At 32.9% G+C, this 25,183-nt stretch overlaps 2 protein-coding genes across 2 annotated transcripts in view; one reads left to right on the plus strand and one right to left on the minus strand.

Moving 5' to 3' along the window:
- Positions 1-861: 861 nt before the first annotated feature.
- The window catches only part of LOC111044562, a 156,459-nt gene continuing 132,137 nt past the window's right edge, over positions 862-25,183 (minus strand). Inside the window, exons 4-8 of the mRNA XM_039420234.1 lie at positions 7,851-8,002; positions 6,593-6,682; positions 5,552-5,644; positions 3,933-4,170; positions 862-1,156 (exon numbers count right to left, since the gene is read on the minus strand). Of these exons, the coding sequence (XP_039276168.1) occupies positions 862-1,156; positions 3,933-4,170; positions 5,552-5,644; positions 6,593-6,682; positions 7,851-8,002 (868 nt within the window). The remainder of the gene's footprint in view (positions 1,157-3,932; positions 4,171-5,551; positions 5,645-6,592; positions 6,683-7,850; positions 8,003-25,183) is intronic.
- LOC111045050 (carbohydrate sulfotransferase 11) overlaps positions 13,321-25,183 on the plus strand; it is a 35,409-nt gene continuing 23,546 nt past the window's right edge. The window contains exon 1 of the mRNA XM_039421951.1: positions 13,321-13,539. Within this exon, the coding sequence (XP_039277885.1) occupies positions 13,393-13,539 (147 nt within the window). The 5' untranslated portion in view covers positions 13,321-13,392. The remainder of the gene's footprint in view (positions 13,540-25,183) is intronic.

Genomic DNA, 25,183 nt, shown 5'->3' on the forward strand with positions numbered 1-25,183 from the left:
CAAGCAATCAACATTAAAAAGTTTTCTCAGGAAAACATTTTTTTCCGATCATTACTTTTAGAGATATGAGTGCCTTAAGTTTAAATTTTTGGGACAGAACATTTCAAATTCGGTAAGAGATGAATCCATGAGATTTAGAGGATAGATTCTTCATGGTATTGTTGATCTAGTAAAACAAACGTTTTTCGAAAATATCAATTTTTGAGATAGTTATTCAATTTACCAGAAATGAACAAAAATAACTCAAAAAAGTTATTTTTGGTCATTTTTAGTAGATTAACTTTTTCAAAAATTGATATTTTCGGAAAAATTATGTTTTATTAGATTAACAATATCATGACAAATCTATCCTCTAAATATCATGGATTTATTTCTTGCCGAACTTGAAATGTTTTGTCCCAAAAATCTAAACTTGAGGCGCTCATATCTCAAAAAGTAATGATCAAATCAAATCACATGTTTTTATTGTCGTTCACAATTATTATACATGTATTGACAAAGTCATGAAAACGGAGCATAGTCCTTAGTCTAAAGCCGATCATTTGATCGAAAAAAAAACAATTTTCCTGAGAAAACTTTTACATTTTGATAGCTTGATAGTATACAAATCAAAATATTTTGAAAATATCACCGGTAGAATGTTTATTTTTAGCCTTTGCACAGCCTTAAATGAATCATTGATTTGGATGTACACTTGCATACTATCTATTTGAATGCAAAAACATTTAGTTCCAGATGGTTCAATTGATTTTTTCAAACATATTAAATATGCTTGTTAAATAGACTAAGAAACAAATATAAATATTAAGTATAAAATTTCAGAATAAAAATTATAAAACCTTTCCTCCTTTCCTTTATATATCATATAGCTAATCCTTGAAGTGCAAAATCCGTCTCTTGTTCGTAAGCACACATTTTCTGCCTAATTTCTTGCCAGAGATCAGCTTTAAATTTCAACTGACATTGATCAGGCAGAGGTCCATCACAGGGAAGAATATGACTCCTTAACGTGTCAGTCAGGTATGATATTTCACTTCCTAATTGATCAATAGCATTGTCAAGACTCGTTGGTGGCCTCAGCTTTTTCAATACCTGTGATTTGTGTGGTAGGAGACTCAGTAGACTATGCGCAAGCAGCAGTAACTGATGTTCATTCCTGAAAACAGATAAAATATCAAATGAAGATCAAGATTTATCCTGTAATTTGAGATTTTGAGGTTAGTCTAATGCTCTATAGTGAGGTCCATGTTATAATGGCAGTGGTGAAAGATAGGAGAACAACGTCACCGATCCTCTGTCTTGTCAATGCCTTCTATAGACGGTAGCTGTAACAGGTTATTGATGTAATATTAACTGTTCATTCTCGTTTAAAATAATCAATGAATTTTATCAAGAAATAAATGATATTTTTCAATAATTTCATAATGAATTTTCATAGAAGATGAAATATTTTGTTAATTGATTATTAATTCTACATTGTTAAAAGACGATCTGGCAAAAGAGCAAAACGAGGAAGAGATAGCGCTATCCGCTATAATGGCAGTGGAGAAAGATAGGAGAACAACGTCGCCGATCCTCTGTCTTGTCAATGCCTTCTATAGACGACAGCTGATACAGGTTTATTTATGTGATATTAAATGTTCATTCTCGTTTAAAATAATCAAATAAATTTTATTAAGCAAGAAATTATATTTTTCAATAGTTTCATAATGAATTTTCATAATTAAGATGAAATATTTTGTTAATTGTTTATTAATTCTACATTGTTGAAAGACGATCTGGCAACAGAGCAAAACGAGAAAGAGATAGCGCTATCCGCTTTGTTTAATGATAGACAAGGATGGCAATACTATTGCTATACAAGCACTGCCTTTATAACGTGGACCTCACTGTAGGTAGTAAAATCTTTCAGTCCGCAAGCACCACTTGGTTCATAGGTTTGAATCCCGCCAGCGGAATGGACGTCTGATCATCACATCAATCAGCCACGCACTTTCCATTACCCACGCGCAGGCAATAAGCTTATGTGGGCATCAGCCGCAAAGATAACAGTTATTACTATGGTAAAATTCATTTTATACTATCAGCATTGATTAAATTTATGTTATTTGCTTTTTAAGCACATCAGTGAGGTTGGAAAACAAAATTCCATCACATATCCAGCCAGAAATTACCATTAGATATCAATTGACATTCACGAGGAAGACATCTGTCACATAGTTATACTCCTAATATTCATAAGAAATTATGACAGTTTAGAGTGAAACTTAATATAGTACAACAGACATTGATCGATTCATACAAAAAGTACATCATCAAAAATGATAGGGAGAGAAAAAATAAGGTAATCTTGTGCTATTCCTCTCCCAAATTTAGATAAGGTTACACATAGTCCGAAATAGGTTAAGTCTTGTAGTTTATCACTTCACAAAATCTTCAGTTCTAAATTATTTTCACAAAGTAGTTAATTGAAACATGGTCAAGTTTTTAGCTTTTGTGCAGACAAATTGTAGAAATAGACAGTTGCAAAAAAATAAAAACAGGAGTTTCATATTACAAAAAAAAAAAAAAAACAGCTTGAGCACGATTTAAACAATTATTTTCATTAAAATGTTCACAAATCATAAAATTTCATAAATCCCATAATTGTGCATCACTTATCTCAAGCAATAGCTGGGAGTGTTCAAACTTTAAAGTGAAAGGTACATTCAAGACTTAAGGCAAAATTCGAGACTTCTGTTCTTGAAAAGTTCAACCAGGGGAAATCTTAAAAAAATCAAGTCAAACCTTGAAACAATGCTGGTCAGAAAAAATGAGGAAAATGATACACAATGATAATAATTTTTCTTCAATTTCATAATCGAATTATGAACTACATAACTAGTAGTTCTGTGAACAGTAAGTTACATCTCACGCAGTTTTCTCATCCACAAGTATTATAATGTCACCTCTTCTAGTTCATTCAGTTGAATCACAATTCACAGTTGAATCATAATTTACTCTTAAAAACTGTTATTTGTTTTCTCCAAGATCAAAAACTCACTTATGTTAATAAACTCAGTTAACGTTTGAATTTGTATCCCATATGATAATTTTTCTAGTTCCGTGATAATCTTTCCATCTGATAAAAATATTTCTCAACTATTTTGAAATAATTTTTTTCAATCAAGAATATTATAATTTCTTCAGCATTATTTAGTTAATTTAATCATTTTTTATTTTAGTTTCAATCACCTATTAAATTTGTTTTTCAAATGTGAGAATATTAATACTGATGGGCACGCAACATGAAAAATATCGAAACCCTACCTTATAGAAATAGACACGGCCAGACATCTGTGTAATGCATGCAATGAATAATCCACTTGTCATCTGATTGATTATGAATAATTCTATAGTCTGATTAATCATATCTTCAAATTAGATGATATATATAGTAATATCAGAGTATGGAGGAATTCCTTTATTTTTCATATTATCCTTAAAATGCAAAATTTCAAAAAACCTTGTATATACATCGACGCGCAGTTGAAAAAGGAATATTCCTGCCAAATTTCATAGAATTCTATCAACGCGTTTGACCGTAATCGCGTTACATACAGACAGACAAAAGAAAATCCGAGTTAAAACATAGATAGACCTCACTACGTTCGGTCAATAATTTGTTACACCACTAGCAAATCAATTTTGGGAGTATTAAAGAGTATTAGCTCTATCTTAGCTAATATCTAAAGACAAAATGATTTGAATAAACCCATTTTGAATAATAAAACAAATTATTCAAAATTATAGTAAAGCAGAACTACTATTTAGACAATGTTTCATTGATAAAAAAGTGGCCAATGCATGATTTTTCAAATTTTTAAGAAGATTAGTGATAAATTCAGAGCTAATAATACCAACTGGAGAGAGAAATTTAAATGGGTACTAACCTTGTATAGCATACAAAATTGTGCACATCTTTGGATGTCGTATTCAAGAAAAGGACCGATTGTGACAATGCATTTGTTCTGTTAGAATTGTTGACAAAGCAAGGAGAGCAATTAGGCAGCACCAGTTTGGAATAACCGAGTTGATCCATTATGTTGTCCAAGTTGCAGTGTTTTTCAGGTAGAATTATTTCCAAGTCAGTCTTCTCAAAAACAGCCATAACTGATGCAATATCTTGTACTGAAACAGCATTCAAGTTCACAAATAGATTTAAATGTGGAAAAGTATGTTAGAGAATTCATTTGTAATATGATTGCAAGTATAAATTGGTTTAAATGAGGAATGTGAAATTCAACTAAAGTATTATTCTTTAGTACGAACATGTAAATTATATTGAAAAACTGATTTTTCCATTGAATCGTTGCTTGTAATGTAACTGAATTATTGAAACCATTCTTTTATTCAATAGAATCTTAGTAATGTACCTAGCTGATCAACACCCATTCCATGAGAAACAGAACTTTGATATTTTTATATCAGGTTATATAGTTTTCTTAGAAAGTTTTCAATAATAAAATAGTGATGCTATGAATGTTAATTCTAGGAATTTCATTGTGCTCTTATGAGAATGTTATATTTTGTGTCTATAATTTACTCAGATTTTCTAATATGCTAGTTCTTTTTAAGGCTGACAGATATTCACAAATATCATAGTAATTGATAATTTCATTAAAACAACGAACATTGGCAAAGTTCTTTTCTTATTTCAAGTTAATCTTGACTCAATTTTAGAAAACGCAGTTTCCTTTGTTGTCTTAAGTCGAAAACTAGGAAAGTCGTGAACATACATATCTAGTTGTGAAAAGTCGATAACTAGAGGGGCGTTTACTTTTGTCAAGTATCATTGAATAGAAAACAATAGACAAGAAAATAAACTTGAAACCACTATATCAATGTGGGCCCTTTATCAAGTTTTGTTGGATACAGGAGTTGTTTTCGTATAATTTTGATAAGTAAGGAGAAAAATTAATAAAATTATATGTATGAGTCTGCTAAATTGCTTCAAATGGGCATCCATTTTTTTTTTTTTGTGGGGAAGTGGATTAAAATGTTAATTTACCTTTATTATCCAATTTGAAATTCCTTAACCAGTCACATTATGCAAGCTCCGACTCGGAAAAAACATTCATTGTTTCTTTTTTTCTTAATTAAAAATATGATGGTGCCCCAAACAGGACTTTTAGTCCTCGGGGTACTTGAAATTATTTATTCTTCTATTGGTGTAGATGAGTTATTGTGATTTTTTATACAACGTGTGATTGTATTACAGTATTTTGTTATCTTTATTTTCATAATTTTTCAATATTGTTGTAATATACTATCAATTTCATAATTTCTTATTATAAGTAATGTATCAATTGGAAGAATAAATCTATATAAATTAAATGCTACATCGCTCCTTATCAGGTGTGCATCGAGCTAAAGTTTGTCATGAGATGCATTAAACTATTTGGCGGTACGAGGTTCGCCGGGCCAGCTAGTTTATTTATATTATTGTTATAACTGATCAAAGAGTGGAATACATTATTTTAATATGTAGTATTTGTATGAAATGTATTACCTGAGAGTTGATTATTTAAGAAAGGAATTAAATCACCTTTCACCAGATCGCATGCGCCAAGTGTCATGCACGGTAAGTTTATCTGATGATCATCTGAAATGCACAAAGATACAAATTTGAAAAAATACAATGCAAATGTCAAGGAAAACAGTTCCACAGTCTACACTGCTTTGCCCCTTGAAATAAGTAGTCTAACTACTACACATCCAATATAAATAAGAGACAATTTACTTCTTGAAAAATGAGACAAATTATCTTTTGAACTATTTCCCTACCATAAAATGAGAAGCATTTTTGCTGAAAACTTTTCAAAGCGCTGTTTTCAAGCGCTTAAATAGGCCTATGTAGACTTGCATTACTAGCGTTGGTGACAATTCCCAAACGTCCATCATTTATTCCATTTATACTCATGTCTAACTGTTATATGAATAGTATAGTAGATACTAAAATATGTATACGGTATAATAAATCTTTTACTTTCTCAAATAATGTCAAATTTTCTACAGATCAGTGGTCATGGGAGTGAAGATATTCGAATCAGCTTGAGATAATATATGCCTATTCAAGATTGTCAACAATTGAATACTGGCAATTGCTATTGCAGGCTAAATTGACGGTCATTCAATAACTTAACAATCATATTCTTGTTAATGTAATGTATCAAATATAATAGAAATATTTTACTTATTCAATTAGCTACTTAGCATATTATATTGTGGATAATTATTAAGCGAGGGTAGAAAATGAATGCGGTCTCTTACCATTATTTTATTGATATTTTGTTAATTATTGAAAAAAAAGCCTTGTTGATTCATAGGATCAGTAGATGCTAGAGATCTATATCATGATAGTGATCCATACAGTATTTTAAGAAGAGTTAATTTTAATTTTTGCTAATTAAGATAAATTTCTTTATTCAATTATTAGTAAAGTGTGACAACTCTTTGTCCATGAATTATTTTCTGATGATAATCCACCAAACATGAAAAATAGTCGGAAAATTAATTCTCAATTTATAAAAAGAATAATATAGTAACCAACCTGAACTGAGTTCATCGGCGACTTGGTATGATAGCATTCCAGTAACCGTGAAACTATTTTTCATTCTGAAGCATGGAATATCAATAACCCCTAGAATAAAATATGATTAATCAATGACAAGTCTTCACAAAAAGTCATTAAAATTCCAAATTTAATACTAATAAATCATGGATAGAATAATGAATTAAGGAATACCTATACAGTATAATAATGAATGAATAGCATATATCTAGCCTAAAATAATTACAACCGTATGGATATGGATTTGTAGTCTTCATTCTGCTTCCTGCATAATTATGATTGTGATTAAGGTATCGAAGTAACTGATGATTATATTTTTCCTTGATGCCAATATAGTGATGTAGGCTAGCCCTTCGTGGATTTATCATGTGAACATGGTGGCCAAGGTAACTGTTTTAGCAACGAACGTTTACAAGTAAATAACTAGAGAGTAAATATTAAAAACTTTTACTTACTGACTGGAGTACTTTCAATCGTCTGGCGATCATTTTCAACAGTCAACAGTCAACTGTTGAAAATGATCGCCAGACGATTGAAAGTACTCCAGTCAGTAAGTAAAAGTTTTTAACATTTACTCAATAATCGACTGCATGTAGTGTTCAAATACATAAAAAAAGTGTGTTTATACAAAGCAGCTCGGAATGGATCAAGAAATCATCAACTAGAGAGTTTTATGAGAGATGTTCAAAGATGATGTTTCATTTTATTTTTATCTTGTTCGATGTAAACTTTTAATGAATAAAGTGTTAATTACAAAAGCACATTTACAACAATATATTGAGAAATGGAAGCTGTATTTTGATCAATATAACAGTGAATAAGGAAATTGAAATCTGAATCCTGATTTGTTCATCCAGATCATAAATTTCCATAAAATTTAAAAATATAGAAAAAAGCCTCCGAAATATTATTAATTATCTTATGTACACTTCTAAGTATTAAAACAGCAGGCAGAAAGAAAAATTAATAATGGATGATAAAACTAAGCATTGAAATTTAATGTAAATAAATACACAGTCTGATTTATCTAACTTTTGGACTGTCTAACTTTCTTTGATATTTTCTTGTAAATAATTAATTAAAATAATCTTTTTTTTTCTTTTATACTGTGCTACTTTTATATTATTACTTGGACCTATTATTCGTAAGTGTGGCATATGGAATTTCAGTGAAAAAGAAAAAATATACAATTTCCTATAAAATGAAAATACATCTGATAATATAGAATACCACTGACCAATAATAACTGATTTGGATCGAGGTTGAACTTCCACGAGGTTTGATATTTCAAGAAAACAATTCCCAGATTCCTTGAGAGTCATCACCAGACTCTTGTATTTGAACTCTCCATCGTCACTGATAAGGTGCAAGTGTAAATCACCAGCTACTCTGAAAAAAATTAATAACAATTAGTTCAAGAAATGAATGGTAACATTGTTTACATTTTTCTTTTCAAATATCACTCAACTATCCATTCTTATCACACTCATCACACTTATCACATTATCACACTCATCAAGGTCCAAACTTCACCGGATCATGTGAAAACATTACATTATTACCTCAACTTTCGCATATTTCCAGCTCAATATTTTACTTATCAATTTATTGTTATGATTGCTACAGCTGGAGTTTTAAAATGAGTCATTTCCTGCTTCATTACTGCTAAGTACCGGCAGATGTTCATAGACAAGTTTTGGGAGCAATAGAACAAACAATTTCAGCCTTCATACCACAGAGAAAAGTTCATTTAGTAAATTAAGTAGAATGAAAATTAAACATTGTACAGAAATATTCACTCTTCTTTTTAAGGCTATTGATTATTAAAACACAATAAAAAAATATCAAGTACTATTTATTTTATTGCAACACGACTACTTTCAACTCTCTAGTGTTTTAATGGTAGCCTACCTACATGAAGTTCAAATTAAAATTAATTTAACTCTAACTTATCTCATCTTTAATAATTCACTTGATGATGTTTTAAAACAATCTAGTAAAGGAAGGATGTGTTACTGAAGTTGATGGAGCTTTATAACAATTTTTCACTTTTTATGTAGTTGAGAAGTTGATATTGTGGTAATTATTCATATTAAATGAAAAAGACTGATTGTCAATGACTGATTGAGAGATTGACAATGGTGTAATAACCGAAACCGGTCTTTCTAATTATCAATAAATCAGTGGTTTTTGACAATTTCTCAGTCTTTTTCATTTAATTTATTACAATTACTGATAAAAAAGTTAGTTTTACTGGAGTTGATGAAATTCCATAACAATACATCATCACGTTAGTTAATAATCTGGTGTGGCGCACTCACACAACTTTCCTTGCCGTTATGAAAATTGATCAACTAGTGCTAGTGTTCACGCGCATCTAAAGTCTACTATTCGAAGATCTAAGCCAGCTGGTAACAGGACAATAACGCTGCAGACACATGAAGTCTGCTATCTGTTCATAGTGAATGATTTAATAGAATCAACAATTGCCAACAGTTTGCAAATTGAATAATATTATTTTCTCGAACTTCGAGCTTATTTCCAATTTTAGGTGAAAATGTTACTGAACAATTCATTCTTTTCCACATGAAATTCTTTTATTTATTTATTCTTTTTACAATGGAGCACAGATCGGGAGAGAAAAACTAAGAATACCTTGTACTATTTCTCTCCCAAATTTAGGTAGCATTAAAAGTCCAAAATGAGGTTATGTCTTCTAGATTTCCATAAAATTTTCAGTCCAAAAATATTCATACAAACCATTCTTTTGAATTTAGATTTTCCAAATACCAAAATAATAATAATAAACATTCAGTTATTTTCAAAATAGAGAATATTCACTTATTAGAGAAATTTTTTAACATGAACCAAAAAAACTTTTTTGTTTAAATTGTATCTGAAACCTGATAATTGGTAATCTAAAATCAAACTTTCATAGATGGGGCGAAGCTTCTGAAATTTTCACAGATATGGGACTTGTGGCAGTTAATAGAGCTCATCAATGACTTTTTCAGGTATAAATTTTGATCAAAATCGTTGGAGCAGTTTTCGAGAAAATCGCGAAAAACCCTGTTTTTGACAAAATTTTTGCCATTTTAGCCGCCATCTTGAATTGCATTTGACTGATATTGTTCGTGTCGGATCCTCATAGGGGAAGGACCTTATGTTCCAAATTTAAAGTCATTCCGTTAATTAAGAGATCAGATATCGTGTACACAGACGCACATACACTCATACACACACACACACACACACACACACACACTCACACACACAATACCCAATACCCAATACATACAGACCAATACCCAAAAACCACTTTTTTGGACTCAGAGGACCTTGAAACGTATAGAAATATAGGAATTGGGGTACCTTAATTTTTTCGGAAAGCAATACTTTCTTTACCTATGGTAATGGGGCAAGGAAAGTAAAAACATTATAATTACGATTACTGATCACAATAGATACGATACCTAGATCACTTTTGCATTCTTTCAAAATTTTCTCCAATACCATCATTGAATGTTTTTATAGAAGAGACAGACATAAGTCTACTACTCAATTCAAAAACTTCTAATAAGATTAGATTTTTATAATGTTTGAGTTGAGGAGAAGTCTTAAAACTAAAAATAATAAACTTGAGACTATGAACAGACATATTGTGTATTTTATTTATAAAATTTAACTATAGAACCCTTTGAAATTAATAAAATAATAGAATAAGAATTTGAAATCTATTTTAATACCCGACGATGGTGTGATCACCGAAACTAGTAATTATAATTTCTATTCTTATTCTATTATTTTATTAATTTCAAAGGGTACTAGAATTATACTTTATAAATACAAGAAAGTAGCCTGAATTCATACATTTTAAGAAGATGTGTATATACTATTACACCTCAATAATAAACTTGCACTGAAAGAGATAAACTTTTGAAGATTGGAAAGATGAACTTGTATAGGTTTCCAATGTTAAGAGAACGCGTTATGAGTGAAAAATGCCGTTATAGATTAGATAGGGAATGAGTTAGGAGCCGGAAAATGCAGACCTGAAACACAACTGCCGACTGCTGATATATCAATGAAACGCAGCGCCGATGCTGCAAAAGGAAAACCGATGGTGGGGGTGGAAAGTTGTGGAAAATTGGTTAGGGGTGTACGAAAAGTAAGTTGTGTTTTGGAAGGGGGGTGTCATGCGCCTCTAGCAGCTAGGATCGACCGATAAGAGTTTCCCGAAATCTGCACCAACGGACAGAACTGCGCAAGGATTGTTTCACAACTGATGCGTCACTTTGATACACTTGTAAACGTGTTGCAAGTTGCTTAATACTGTATTCGGTAGTAATACAATGCTGTATTCGCATTGATGTATGTTGACCTCAAATCATGTAACACCAATATCCCCCATAAACACCATCGTCTCCCAATGATAATGACTACATGCAACCTATATTTTTCTAGATTCTGAGTTTGGGATTTTGATAGAAACAATATTTAAGAAGAAATTGGTGTTTATTTTTAATTTCTATGACTTCATCACCAATTTTTGCATTACTAAATAATGACCAACTCTTTAAGACAACATGTTCACTCTAACATTTTCTCCAATACCATTATTAATGATCAATTTTGTCAATGATTCTAGTCAATGACCAAAATGAGTTTTCCATCGATTTCCCTTATACCATCTCCCCCAATATACAGCATAATCAAATAGCTCTTGATTTTTTTCTACACTTTCTCGAATACCGTAGTCAAAACCCTACAGAGACCATGAGAACTTCTCCGAAACATTTTTCATGAATATACATGATGACCAAGATAGCTCTGTAATTTTTCTACACCTTTCCAGATATCACTGTCAATGCTCGTCAATGTTCAAGATGAAGGGCTTTATCAACCTGTGGGCGACCGACAGAGGCTCCAAGACCGCCAATGACGCACCTCCCGACGTCAGAATGCCAAACTGCACGTACGCAAAGTAGCTACACTGTCCTGCAGCGATCCACAGTAAGCACTTGGCCCAGCCGTGAGGAGGCATAGATTAATTTTCTCAAACGGTTCTTCAGCCCTTGTACATGAGGGACCCAGCTTAATTTACTATCCAGGATGACTCCTAAATATTTATAATGACCAACCCGTTCAATTATGCCACAGCCGCTCGCAGGACTCCGACTGAGGATCGTCACAGGTGTGCATCCTTAACACATAGCGATCACAGTCAATATCTTGTCGACCAATAAATGGAATTTGTTTGGTTTTTCAATAGTAACTGTAAAGCTGCGTACAGATGTTAGCGCCTCCAACCCGCTCCGCGCACGCTCTGCTCTCGTCCCGCCATCGCTCCGCCCCCGCTCTGTACACGCACCGATCATGAACGTTACGGGAGATGTTAGCTCTTCTCGCGTTCCACTCTTGCTCCCCGGTCGATCATCAATCGCTCTGCTCGAGTGACGTTCGGTTACGGAAAAGAGCGAAAGTCTGTACGCACCTTTAAATATCGGGGGACCGAGCTTCGCTCGTTATTTTTATCTATTGATGAACAGAACACAATTCTTTAAAATGATCGTGTTTATATTTTACAGCTGGCTATACCGTACCGTACGTCAGCTTATGAATTTCGGAGATGAGATATTTTGATTTTCCACAGACCGAGTGCGTCTCACTCACTTTTTTACTATCCACAGACGACGAAAGTCTCAGCTGTTTTTACAAGGATAAATTATCCTTTTAATGTCGTTCAGCGAGTTTTCCAAGGGATGAGACCTAGTGCAATCGAATTTTTATATCATAAACCTTCTATGTTCCAAATTTTGTGAAAATCGTTAGAACCGTTTTCGAGATCCATTGGACATAAATAATCATAAAGAAATATAAATAACCAAATATAAAAAAATAAAAATGGATAACCAAATATAAAAAAAAATATAAATAGCCAAATATAAAAATATAAACAGAAATTGCTTGCTTAATTTATCATAAAACTACTGTGTTCCAAATTTCGTGAAAATCGTTAGAACCGTTTTCGAGATCCGTTGGACATAATAACCAATAAATATAAATAATCAAATATAAAAAAATATGGATAACCAAATATAAAAAAAATATAAATAGCCAAATATAAAAATATATACAGAAATTGCTTGCTTAATTTATCATAATACTACTGTGTTCCAAATTTCGTGAAAATCGTTAGAACCGTTTTCGAGATCCGTTGGACATAAATAACAATAAATATAAATAATCAAATATAAAAAAATATGGATAACCAAATATAAAAAAAAATATAAATAGCCAAATATAAAAATATATCCAGAAATTGCTCGTTTAATATAATAGGATAGGGAGTTATGGTCAAACCAATTTCTATTTTGGCAAGGTCATAGGATGCATGCTTGTATGTCTCATCCCACGTGTAACCCTCAGATACCACAGCTGTGTTCTAACTTGTTTATTTGTACAAATAAAAGTATTTATTATTATTGTTACCCACATCCTCACACTCTTCATCTCTATTCTACTCTGGGCTTTTTCACTCTTCTCTTTTATCTCTCCTTTACTCCACTCTTCTTGTACGAATCGCACTTGCAACAGCTTGCATCACGCGGCTTGCAACGCGTATCAAACGGTTTGCAACGGCAACACGACGTGTATCAAACGGTTCACAACGACGACGCTCCGTGTATCAGACGGCTTGCAAGAGTGCAGGGGTGGTTGCTGGTTACTGGTTGGAGCGGAGCCGTGAGCCGTCAGTCTTCCGTCTTCCATGGGCCTTGATGCGTGCCTCTAGGCGCTTTCGCCTGCTGCCCAACTGTCCTTGTCTGCTGCTCACTGTCCTCGTCTGTCTGCCGGCCACTCTGCTCCTCATCACCATCATCCAGCATCCCTCCGCCGGCATCAGGCATCACACCCCGCATCAGCAGGTAAGCCGGTGACATCCCGGTCAAACCCTGACCACGTGCATCTTTTGCAGCAATGCCACACTATTACAATAATATTTTACAGCATGTGTTCAAATTCCTATACTAGAAATACCGTCTTTTATTGTGGATATGAAATAATAAGGAGTGACAGTTGACATATCTCTTAGACCTGATTGGTGCTATGCTAACCTATAAAGCCCATTATCACTATGATTATGACTAGTAAAATAATATTTTACATATTTTCTTCATACTCTTGCAACAATGCCACACAATACAAATTTTTAGGTCTATATCTTGAAAACACACTCAGTTGGTCCGTTCACATTCAAAAAATATGTAAAAAATTAAGCTCAGGAATTTTCGTGCTGAGACGACTAGCAAAAATTTCGAACTTAGAAACGTTAAAAGCAGTGTACTTTGCAATGATCCACTCCCACATTTCATATGGAGTTGAAATATATGGAGGAACAAGCATCTCAAACTTGAATAAAATACTCCTATTACAAAAAGAAGCAATAAGAATAATTCTAAATCTTGATAGAGAGCGATCATGCAAGCCATTCTTCAGTAAGTTAAAGTTCATGACGGTGTACAGCCTGTACATTTATAGGACAATATTATATATAAAAACTAACGAATCTAGATTCCCACGGCAAGTAGATATACATAATTACAACACAAGAAATAAAAATAATTTTACAATAAAGAAACACAATAAGGAAAAATATAAACAAAGTCCATCGTACATGGGAATAAAATTTATTGGTTGTCTCCCAGGTTGCATAAGACATGAACCTGATAGATCAAAATTTAAGGAATTTCTGAGAGCATATTTGATGGATTTACCATGCTACAGTATAGACGAGTTTACTGTAAAAAAATGAATTTTATACAGTCACTAATTTCTCTTTAGCTTTAAGTTAGTTTTTAGTTTTTGACTTTTTCATGTACATTTTCATGTATGTTTTGGAAAGAAATAAATGATTGATTGATTGATACATCCATCACAATAATATTTTACTGCATGTGTTCAAATTCCTACACTGGAGATACCGCGTTTATTGAATATAGTATTGTGGATATGAAATAAATAAGGTGTGACAGTTGACATACTCTTGCAACAATGACACACAATACATTGAATTGAATTATACTGCCAAAGATCACATACAAATACTTGCACAATACAAGAGTAAAGAATTTGTTGACTGTCACAAACAAAATTGCATAGACAAAAGTCACTTGACATAAATATCACAATATTAATGCTTAGGATCAGGTAGAGGTCAGATTAATTTACATTACAGAAACTATAATAAAATTAAAACTCATAATATTATGGATATGGGTCACTAGTTGAAATCTCTTCAACATAGTAAAATGCTCTTTCTTTCAACCATTTTGTTATAATATATTTGAATCTTTCATAATTTTTAACTTCAGGTGATAGAACATTAAACATTTTTACACCAACATAGCTATACATTTTTTGTATACGACTTGGATCAATTTGAGTGACAGCTCTTGTGTTATATTCATGGATGTTTACATGAATGTTACACTTACCAGAGTATATAATATACAATTACCTCACAAGTAAACATTGATTGTAATTATTTGTACAACAATGGTTATCAATGTAATATTCGGCACTGCCAACATAAGATTCCTTGTGTGTTGGCAATGAGTTGCGAGTCACAATAATATTTTACAGCATGTGTTACAATTTCTATACTGAGGATACCGTCTTTTCTTTTTTTTGTGTAGTTGATAAGTTGATATTGTGGTAATTATTCATATTGAATGAAAAAGACTAAGAAATTGTCAAAAAACCACTGATTTATTGATAATTAGAAAGGCCGGTTTCGGTTATTACACCATTGCCAATCTCTAATAAACTAAAACTAAATACAAGAGCAGCAGAATTTATACTAGTAGGCGAGTACTGCTATTGGTCGAGGGCATGAACGCCTGCCATTGGTCTAGCTAGACAGTCTCCTCCCCCTCAACGGTGTGACAAAATGGCGGCTTAAGCAACAGAATGCCCTCGACCAATAGCAGTACTCGCCTACTAGTATAAATTCTGCTGCTCTTGTATTTAGTTTTAGTTTATTAGAGATTGACAATGGTGTAATAACCGAAACCGGCCTTTCTAATTATCAATAAATCAGTGGTTTTTTGACAATTTCTCAGTCTTTTATTGAATATATAGTATTGTGGATATGAAATAAATAAGGAGTGACAGTTGACATATCTCTTAGACCTGATTGGTGGCATGTTAACCTATGAAGCCCATAATCACTGAGATTATGTCTCGTACAATAATATTTCACATATTTTCTTCAAATTTCTATGCTGAAAATACCTTCTTTTATTTAATATAGTATTGTGGATATGGAATGAATGAGTGACAGTTGTCATATCTCACAAACCGAACACTAAATCAAAATTGATTTTAAACTAGTTCAGAAGGCTTCCTTCTCTTCAGCCTCCTGATAAAATCTTCGTTCTGTAGTGGTTGGCTTGCCTCAGGGTTGACATGATGATGGAGTCTCGACTCATGCCGCATGGCAAATCGACTTATCTCACTGGACACAAATGGAATTCGTGGATCTCTATGCAAGTCATTATTTCTGATGCACCAAGGAGCGTTAACCATATTCCTGAATACTTTATTTTGAAATTTCTGTATCATATTGATGTTACTTTGACAGGCACAGTCCCATAGTTGAATCCCATACACCCAAAATGGTTTTAATATTTAGTTGTGGAGAATGAATTTGTTATTCAAAGATAGGGTGGATTGGCGACCAAGCAACCAATACATTTACCAAAATGGTTTTAATATTTAGTTGTGGAGAATGAATTTGTTATTCAAAGATAGGGTGGATTGGCGACCAAGCAACCAATACATTTACCAAAATGGTTTTAATATTTAGTTGTGAAGAATGAATTTGTTATTCAAAGATAGGGTGGATTGGCGACCAAGCAACCAATACATTTGTCCATATTTTATATCAAACTGTTTTCTTTTGATTTTGATGTGCTCCTTCCACATCAGTTTTTCATTTAATTTCATTCCAAGATATTTTGCTATATTTTCACAGGGAATTCTGTGGCCATTCGGATTGATGTTGATTGTTTCAGTCACTTTTATGTTGGTAAAGTTGATGATCGATGATTTGGATTCATTCAGATTCATTTTCCATTTTGTTGTCCATTGGCCTAGTTGATTCGCAGCTGATTGAAGAGTGTGGATGTTTCTTCTATAGTGGCGCCAGAAGTCAGAAGCGCAGTGTCCTCAGCACATTTAGCAACAGTGATGCCAACACATTGATAAATATCACAAGTGTACTACAGCCAGACTACATAATATATTAAATCTCATACTATATAATTTCAATCCTGAAGAAAACTTGAATTTTGCATTATCACCCCACAGTTTATTTATAATATTAAATGTGTTCCAATTCCTACACTGTGAATATTGTGAGAGTCGCATGTTTTTGAAAAAAATATAATGATAATGACTAAGCACCTAATTATTCACTAAACACTTACTAATTACTAAACCGCACACAAAAACAAACAAAACCTACTCTAGAACATGGTACGCCATGTTGGAGTAAGTCAATTTCCACACAGGAAACACTAAACATGTAGAAGACACATTATAAGAAATTTCTGAAACTAACCATTGTATGTGATTGTGAACTATCTAATATTTTATGTAAATTGATGTAGTAGTTTTATTTTTTGGGGAAATAAACACTTATTTATTTTTAATGAAGTAGAAGAGAAGTGACGATTGTGATGCATGGTGGACATTCTTTTTTTAATTGAGAGAAGTCAAGTAGAATTGAATGTTAAAATCTCATTCACAAAGTGAATTAGCTACTCAGGTTGAGGAATAGAGTGGAAGCAATTAACACTTAGATACTTGTTATTAGTGAAAGTACAAGAATGAAGAGATTCAAGCTCCTTTTGTAAGAAAAATTAATTTGAAAAATCACAATCAGCGTTATTTTCAATTCTCGTTATCAAAACACTCATTGAAATTGCCTTAATTTTCTATATTATCAGCCCATATACAATGCAGTAACTCAACCTGCATTTCTCTGCTAGTAAAATGGAACTTTCTTCTATGACGGGGAAACGAAAATACAAGTTGAGTGAAATCGCTTCGGCCGACCAATTACAGTGAAGTTGTCTGCTATGCGGGTGTACAGTGCTAGCAGTGCAGCCTGTATTTAAATGGAAAGAGATTTACGTGCTTAAAGTTTTCCGGCCTGATTAGCACATATTGTCCACCTGTCGCCTGCCGCAATCAATTCAAGGGTCACTTCAACTCGTAATAGACTGCTCGTTTCAAGCGAACAAACAGGAAGTCTTAGAAATGAAAGATGAAAAACGAGAAACGAAATCCTAGAGCTTTGCAGACTTTTAAGCCTGGATTTACAAACAATTGGTTCTAATGAGATCATATACGTTCAGACTCTATTCCCGTTTTTGAAGATAAGTCTCTCCAAGTGGGCCGTAAAAATCCAAACATTCACTTTAAATGTATCAATTCAGGGCTACTTTCTTGTATTTATAAAATAGAATTATAGTACCACTAGCCGTCAGGCTCGCTTCGCTCGCAATATCCGTCTAGCAAGGTGGCTCCGCCCCCTGGACCCCCGACTGGATCGTCCAAAAATGAGATCAGCGGGCTCGCGTAAACATTTTCTGTCTATTACTTGATGAAAGAACTGAGAAAACGCTGGAAAAACGCTAATTTTGGGCGTATGTTTGACGTTATTGCAAATTCCTTCTAACACAACATTATTACACCCCAGCTGAGCTTCTGTAGTAAATTTGAACATGTTTTGTTCATTTGTTCTCAATAAAGCTGAGAAAGCGCAAAAATACGCTGGAAAAACGCTAATTTTGGGCGTATCTTTGACGTTATTGCAAATTCCTTCTAACACAACATTATTAAACTGTCGGTCCCGGCTGAAGTATGACAGTCGTAAGGCCCATTGACGGCTCAAATTATATATTCAGGCGGTGGAACCTTCCCGCAAGGGACTCCCCACCAACAAAAGCCATACGAATTTACTTTTTTTATTACACCCTAGCTGAGCTTCTGTCCTAAATTAGAACATCTTCTGTTCATTTGTACTCGATAAAGCTGAGAAAACGCTAAAAAACGCTAATTTTGGACGTATCTTTGAAGTTATTTCAAATTCCTTCTAACACAACATTATTACAACCTAGCTGAGCTTCTGTACCAAATTTGAACATTTTCTATTCATTTGTTCTCGATAAAGCTGAGAAAACGCTGGAAAAACGCAGATTTTGGGCGTATCTTTAGAAATTTTTCCAAATCCGTTGTTAGTGCGCCTCTAAAGGGCCAACTGAACATACCTACTAAATTTAAACGTATTTGGTCCGGTAGATTTTTAGTTCTGCGAGTGAGTGAGTGAGTGAGTGAGTGAGTCAGTCAGTCAGTCAGTCAGTCAGTGAGTGAGTGCCATTTCGCTTTTATATATATATATATAGATTTGACGGTGGTGTGATCACCGAAACTATTAGTTATAATCTATTCTATTACCAAACATTCACATACACACATTCCATATTCAGTTAGTTTGTTTATTAAGTCTCATTTCATGGAGAGGAAAAAAAAGGATAACAATTTATTTATTGACTTGAAATGAAATGAATGTATTTATCATGGTGAAAGATATTTTGAACTCATTTTCTATTAAAATGAGGTATTCAAAAGAGAATTTGTTTTTTTCCAAATAAAACACATAAAAATCAAGTATAAAATTTATGAGCTTAAAATGAAATATTTATCATGGTCACAGATATTTGGAACTCATTTCCTATTTTTTGAATTTGAATTGAATTTATTTCGCCAAAAAAGCACATTACATCATTAAAATAAAATGAAACCAAATGAAAATTTAACTATACAAAACAGAAACAAAATTATAAATTATACTAAATACTTAGGTACAATAGATTAAGTAAATAACTTAATAAATAAACTTGACATAGTACAGTAGTAGAAGTAGAAGTAAAATGAAATGTTCAGTTAACTTCATTGTAAAAGCAATTTTTCCTTTTTGGCACTGCCAACATAAGTAACACTTGTGTGTTGGCAGTGAGTTGTAGTTCATTCACACTATTTGCTATGCAGTGACAATGATTTCGAAATACGAAAGAGGTATTTAAAAGAGAATTTGCTTTTTCCCACAATTAAACACATAAAAATCACGTATACAATTTTATGAGCTTGAAATGAAATATTCATCATGATGACGGATATTTTGAACTCATTTCCTATTAAAATGAGGTTTTCAAAAGATAATTTGTGTTTCCCCAATAAAACACAAAAATCGTTATTCAAGTATTGTATCGAAGAGACAACAGAGATCTTTGCATACAACTAAAACATATTATTGTTCACAATATCAATCAATCAATCAATCAAGCTTTATTGAACAAACATTTACATTGGAGGTCCCACTAAACCCGAAGGTTTTTCAGTAGGTGACTATATAAGTATACATAGTGAATTATAGAATCGTACATTACAAAGAAACAAATTTTACAAATTTGATAGGAGGAAGAGAAAAAAAAAATTTGCATGCAAAGGGAAGTTGGGAAGTAAGAAGAGGATGTACTGTGAAGGAAGGATCGTGATGAGGAAGGTAAACTTATCTAGGAACTAGAATAATAAAATTTAAGAAAAGAAATAAGATAAACTACTCAAGTAAAAGAAAAATATCATTCAAATCAAATCATAAAAAAAGAGTATTCACTATTTATGAAAACAAAAATTATAATAAACATACATGGGGGAAAAATTGAGAAATGAAGTTTGAATTTCAAGAAATAATTATAAGTGGTCGCTCTAGCTGGCGGCAGTGACTCAATAAAATTAATGTACCAACAAAATCTCAGCTAGCTGTTTCTTTATATGAGACTATTGTTATTTATTACATAGCTAAGAACATCACTTTTCGAATGATCTCGAATATTCAGAGGCAATTTATTAAATAATTTAGGAAGTATGTAGAGGAGTGATCTTTTTCCATATATATTTCTAAATCGAGGTAACTGATATATAACTGGTGATCTTAAATTGTAAGGAGATGGTGGAGCAAAGGATCTGTATTGAATATTATTCCTGAAAAATATTATAATCTTGTAAATATAGAAATTCTTTGGAGTTAGTGTATGGTAAAAAAATTGTACATTAGAAAGATTATTGAAGTTAATATTTAAGTTGATAAGAGGCAATCGAGATGTTATGCACTTCAGGGTTCTTAATTGAATTCTTTCAACTCTGTGCAACAAATAGTCAGCTGCACAGCCCCATGAATCTATACAATACCTAATGATAGACTCTACCAGAGATTTATAAATTAGGTGAAGACAGTCGTCCGGGATAGTTTTATGCATGTAAAATATTTTTGCGCTTAATGCTTGAAGTTTTTTACTTTCCTTGCCCTATTACCATAGGTAAGGAACGTATTGCTTTCCGAAAAAAATAAGATACCCCAATTTCTAAATTTCTATATGTTTCAAGGTCCCCTGAGTCCAAAAAAGTGGTTTTTGGGTATTGGTCTGTATGTGTGAGTGTGTGTGTGTGTGTGTGGTGTGTGTGTGTGTGTGTGTGTGTGTGTGTGTGTGTGTGTGTGTATATGAGTGTATGTGCGTCTGTGTACACGATATCTCATCTCCCAATTAACGGAATGACTTGAAATTTGGAACTTAAGGTCCTTACGATATAAGTAACCGACACGAACAATTTCGATCTGATGCAATTCAAAATGGCGTTTAAAATGGCGAAAATGTTGTCAAAAACAGGGTTTTTTGCAATTTTCTCGAAAACGGCTCCAACGATTTTGATCAAATTCATACCTAAAATAGTCATCGATAAGCTCTATCAACTGCTACAAGTCCCATATCTGTAAAAATTTCAGGAGCTTCGCCCCATCAATGCAGATAGATTCCCAATTATCAGGCTTCAGATACAATTGAAACGAGAAAAATCAAGTGGAGTAGATTGAGCATGAAAATCTCTACAATTAATGTTCAGTAACATTTTCACCTAAAATTGAAAATAAGCTTTAAATTCGAGAAAATGTGATTATTCAATTGCAAATTATTGTTGATTCTATTAAATCATTCACTATGAAGAGATAGCAGACCTCATGTGTGTTTCCAGCGTTATTGCCCTGTCACCAGCTGGCTCAAATCTTTGAATAGTAGACTTGAGATGCGCGGGAACACTAGCGTCAGGTGATCAATTTTCATAACGCCAAGGAAAGTTGTGTGAGTGCGCCACACCAGATTTTTCGAGATGTAGTTGATGTGTGGATGCCATCTCATTCTACTGTCAACTATCACACCTAGGTATCGGGTTTTATCATTTCTGGTCCATTAAGATTATCAATAACAGGTTCGGGGCATGGTGAAGAGTTACCTGAAGTTGCTTTAGAACTCTTGCAGACATGGAAACACCGCCACTTCTTCCGTTGTTCTTCCGACATTCTACGATAGATTGTCTCCTTTAAGCTACATCCGAAATGATACTTGTTTTCACATCCAGAACATATAACAAAATCACTGGAAGCTGGTAATGAACTATTACAATAATTACACTGCGCCATCTCTAATTCCCTTAATAAATGAAAATAAAATAAAACTTTGGTTATTACAGAGCAGAATAACAGTTCAACTTTTCTTAACGGAGCTCCTTAGATAAACAACCGTTCGTTTCGAGCGACTGATAACGACTGAATAAGAATTCAACTAGTCTTTAAGAATATTCCGTGACAATGAATAAGTAATGAATTAAAACGTTTAAGAATATCATGTTTTAGAGGTAATCTTGTGCCTGAACAACTCTTGTTTGTTATCCAGCTAAATATTTTCATAGAGTAGATATTCATTAATTTAGTTTCTCTGTAACTATTTGGTCAAACGTTGAATAAACTCTTTTATACTCTAAATATGATGCTTTCTGAGAACTATATTTGAGAAGGTGATATTGTGGTAGTTATTCATATTATATTGATTTTTTGTTTTTTTTTTCATTAATTAACTAGCAGGTAACCCGTGCTCCGCAAGGGTCAACTTTACAACTTGACAAACTGAAAACTTGACGTAATAAAATCTTGGAGAATTGAAAATAGGCCTATAACCATCCTCGGATGATTAAGAATCTATATGCATAATTTCAAGTTAATCAGTCCAGTAGTTCAGACGTGTTGATGCGTCAAATATAATTTTCCTATACCGTACGTGTATAAGACAGTTCTAAGATGGCGGACCAAAATTTTTATGCGACAGAAAATCTGTTATTTTTATTCGAATAGGATCCCCAATCAAATCTATCTTCTAATTTCCCTTTTAAAAGAAATGTTCAGCTGTTTCCATACAACAACTGGAAGCATGACAAATTAAAACTTGACAAACTGAAAACTTGACGTAATGAAATCTTGGAGAATTGAAAATAGGCCTATAACCATCCTCGAATAATTAAGAATCTATATGCATAATTTCAAGTTAATCAGTCCATTAATTCAGACGTGATGATTCGTCAAACATAATTTTCCTATCCCGTACGTGTATAAGTCAGTTCTTTCCTCTATTATAGTATAGATCAGTTAATAATTGAATTGAACTGAATCTATTTGAAACCAATGATTAAAATGAGGTGATATTGTCTTAGTTATCCATACTCAATTTTTGAAAATAAAAAATTAGTCAATAAATTTGATTGATGTGTGTTTGAGAATATAATAGTATTTTTTATTCAGTCTATCAAGATACCTTCCATTTATGAAGATTCTCAACTTACTAGCTATCTTGTCTCAGCCCTCCAGGTATATGAAATAAAAATGTCTCCTCCCTTTAAAAATTAAAGCATTACTCCACTTCATTCTACAGCTTATTCATTTTTAATTGAGGTTAGTGAATTTTTCCCGAGTCCAGGAGAGCTCGCCGACACTGTGGGGAAACAGAGGTAGAGAGAAACTCATTCAGTAATGGTCAAAAACCCAACGGATCTTTTGTTGACCCGGAAGTTCCGGGCGTCTGCAATTTTTATTAGACGCTAGGTTCGGCCGGATACTCCCATTAATGACAGTGCTAGAGCTGCAGCACTCAGCTTCTCCATAAGCCAACCGAAAATATTACTCAGCATTTTTAGAGGGTGGCATGGAAAAGGTCACTTCACTTTGCTCCCGCAGACGTTGCTTTCGCGCGCTTTCCATGAACTTATTTTATTCGAAAGGAATACCCACAATCCTAATGATATTTGATACATTTTTTAAAATTAAATTGATTGAATCAATGATCTATCTATTCAATCAACTTTTTACCAGGAATTTAAATTCAAATATAACTCTATTCACTCAGCACGTTCTTGGTAATCAACTTCATTTCAGAAATTGAAATTCAAAAATAACTCTATTTAGTGAGCACGTTTTTCATATTTCAGAAGAGGAAACTTGAAATCCATTACTTTCTCAGTAAAAACACTTCCCAAGACCGACTATTAGGAGAAAATAAGTTTTATTCTACTACTGTATATTGATAATATTCATATGCTTTTTTTGGTGGAGACACTCTTACTTAGCTCTTAAGGTGCTGATGCGAAGCTTTTTATATCTGTATCTTACCGTTTCTGTAAAAATACAGATATAATCAGCTGCTTAAAAGTGAATTGCTCATGCTCGCGGCGCGTATATCTGTACGCACCTTCATACTTCAGCCGGGACCGACACTTAACGCGCCCATCTAAATGCACAAGTAGTGTTAAAAAGAAAAGCCTAGGAGAAAATAAGTTTCTTATTACTATAATGATAGTATTAAAATCACTTTTTATTTGTGGGGACACTCTTACATATTAGCTGTTATACTTCATCCGAGACCGACAATTTAACATTCTCATCCAAAAGCACAAATATTGCTTGAAGAGAAGCTTCATTTTAGAAAGAAAACGGGTAGAGCGAGAATACTATAGACGAAACAGGTATCTCCATCCCTTTCTAGGTACGCAACGCTGTCAAATCGTTTATGTAGATATGTGATCTAAAAGAATATTTAATCTCAATTATATAATTATATTAAATCACTGTCGGTTCACGACTCTTCCCTGAAGAATTCAATCCTGACGAGTTATGAATCTCAATCATGATTAGTAATAGGATTAAGATTTTTCTGAGGATAATTTTGTAATATCGGGGCACCGAGCTTCGCTCATTATTTTTATTTATTGATAAACAGAACACAATTCTCTGAAATGATCGTGTTTATATTTCACAGCTGGCTATACGTCATCTTAATATGAATTTCGGGGAAACAATATTTTGATTTTTCACATACTCACTTTTTTACTATCCACAGCTGTTTCAGCCAAGGATGAATTATCCTTTTAATGTCGTTTTAACAAGTTTTCCCAAGGATGAGACCTAGTGCAATCGAATCTTTATATCATAAACCTACTATGTTCCAATCTCGTGAAAATCGTTAGAGCCGTTTTCGAGATCCGTTGAACATAAATACCAGATAAAAAATAACCAGATATAAAAATAACCAGTTATATAATACAGAAATGTTCGCTTAATCTAAT

The sequence above is a fragment of the Nilaparvata lugens genome, chromosome 2 (assembly GCF_014356525.2).
Source record: "Nilaparvata lugens isolate BPH chromosome 2, ASM1435652v1, whole genome shotgun sequence".
Lineage (NCBI taxonomy): Eukaryota > Metazoa > Arthropoda > Insecta > Hemiptera > Delphacidae > Nilaparvata > Nilaparvata lugens.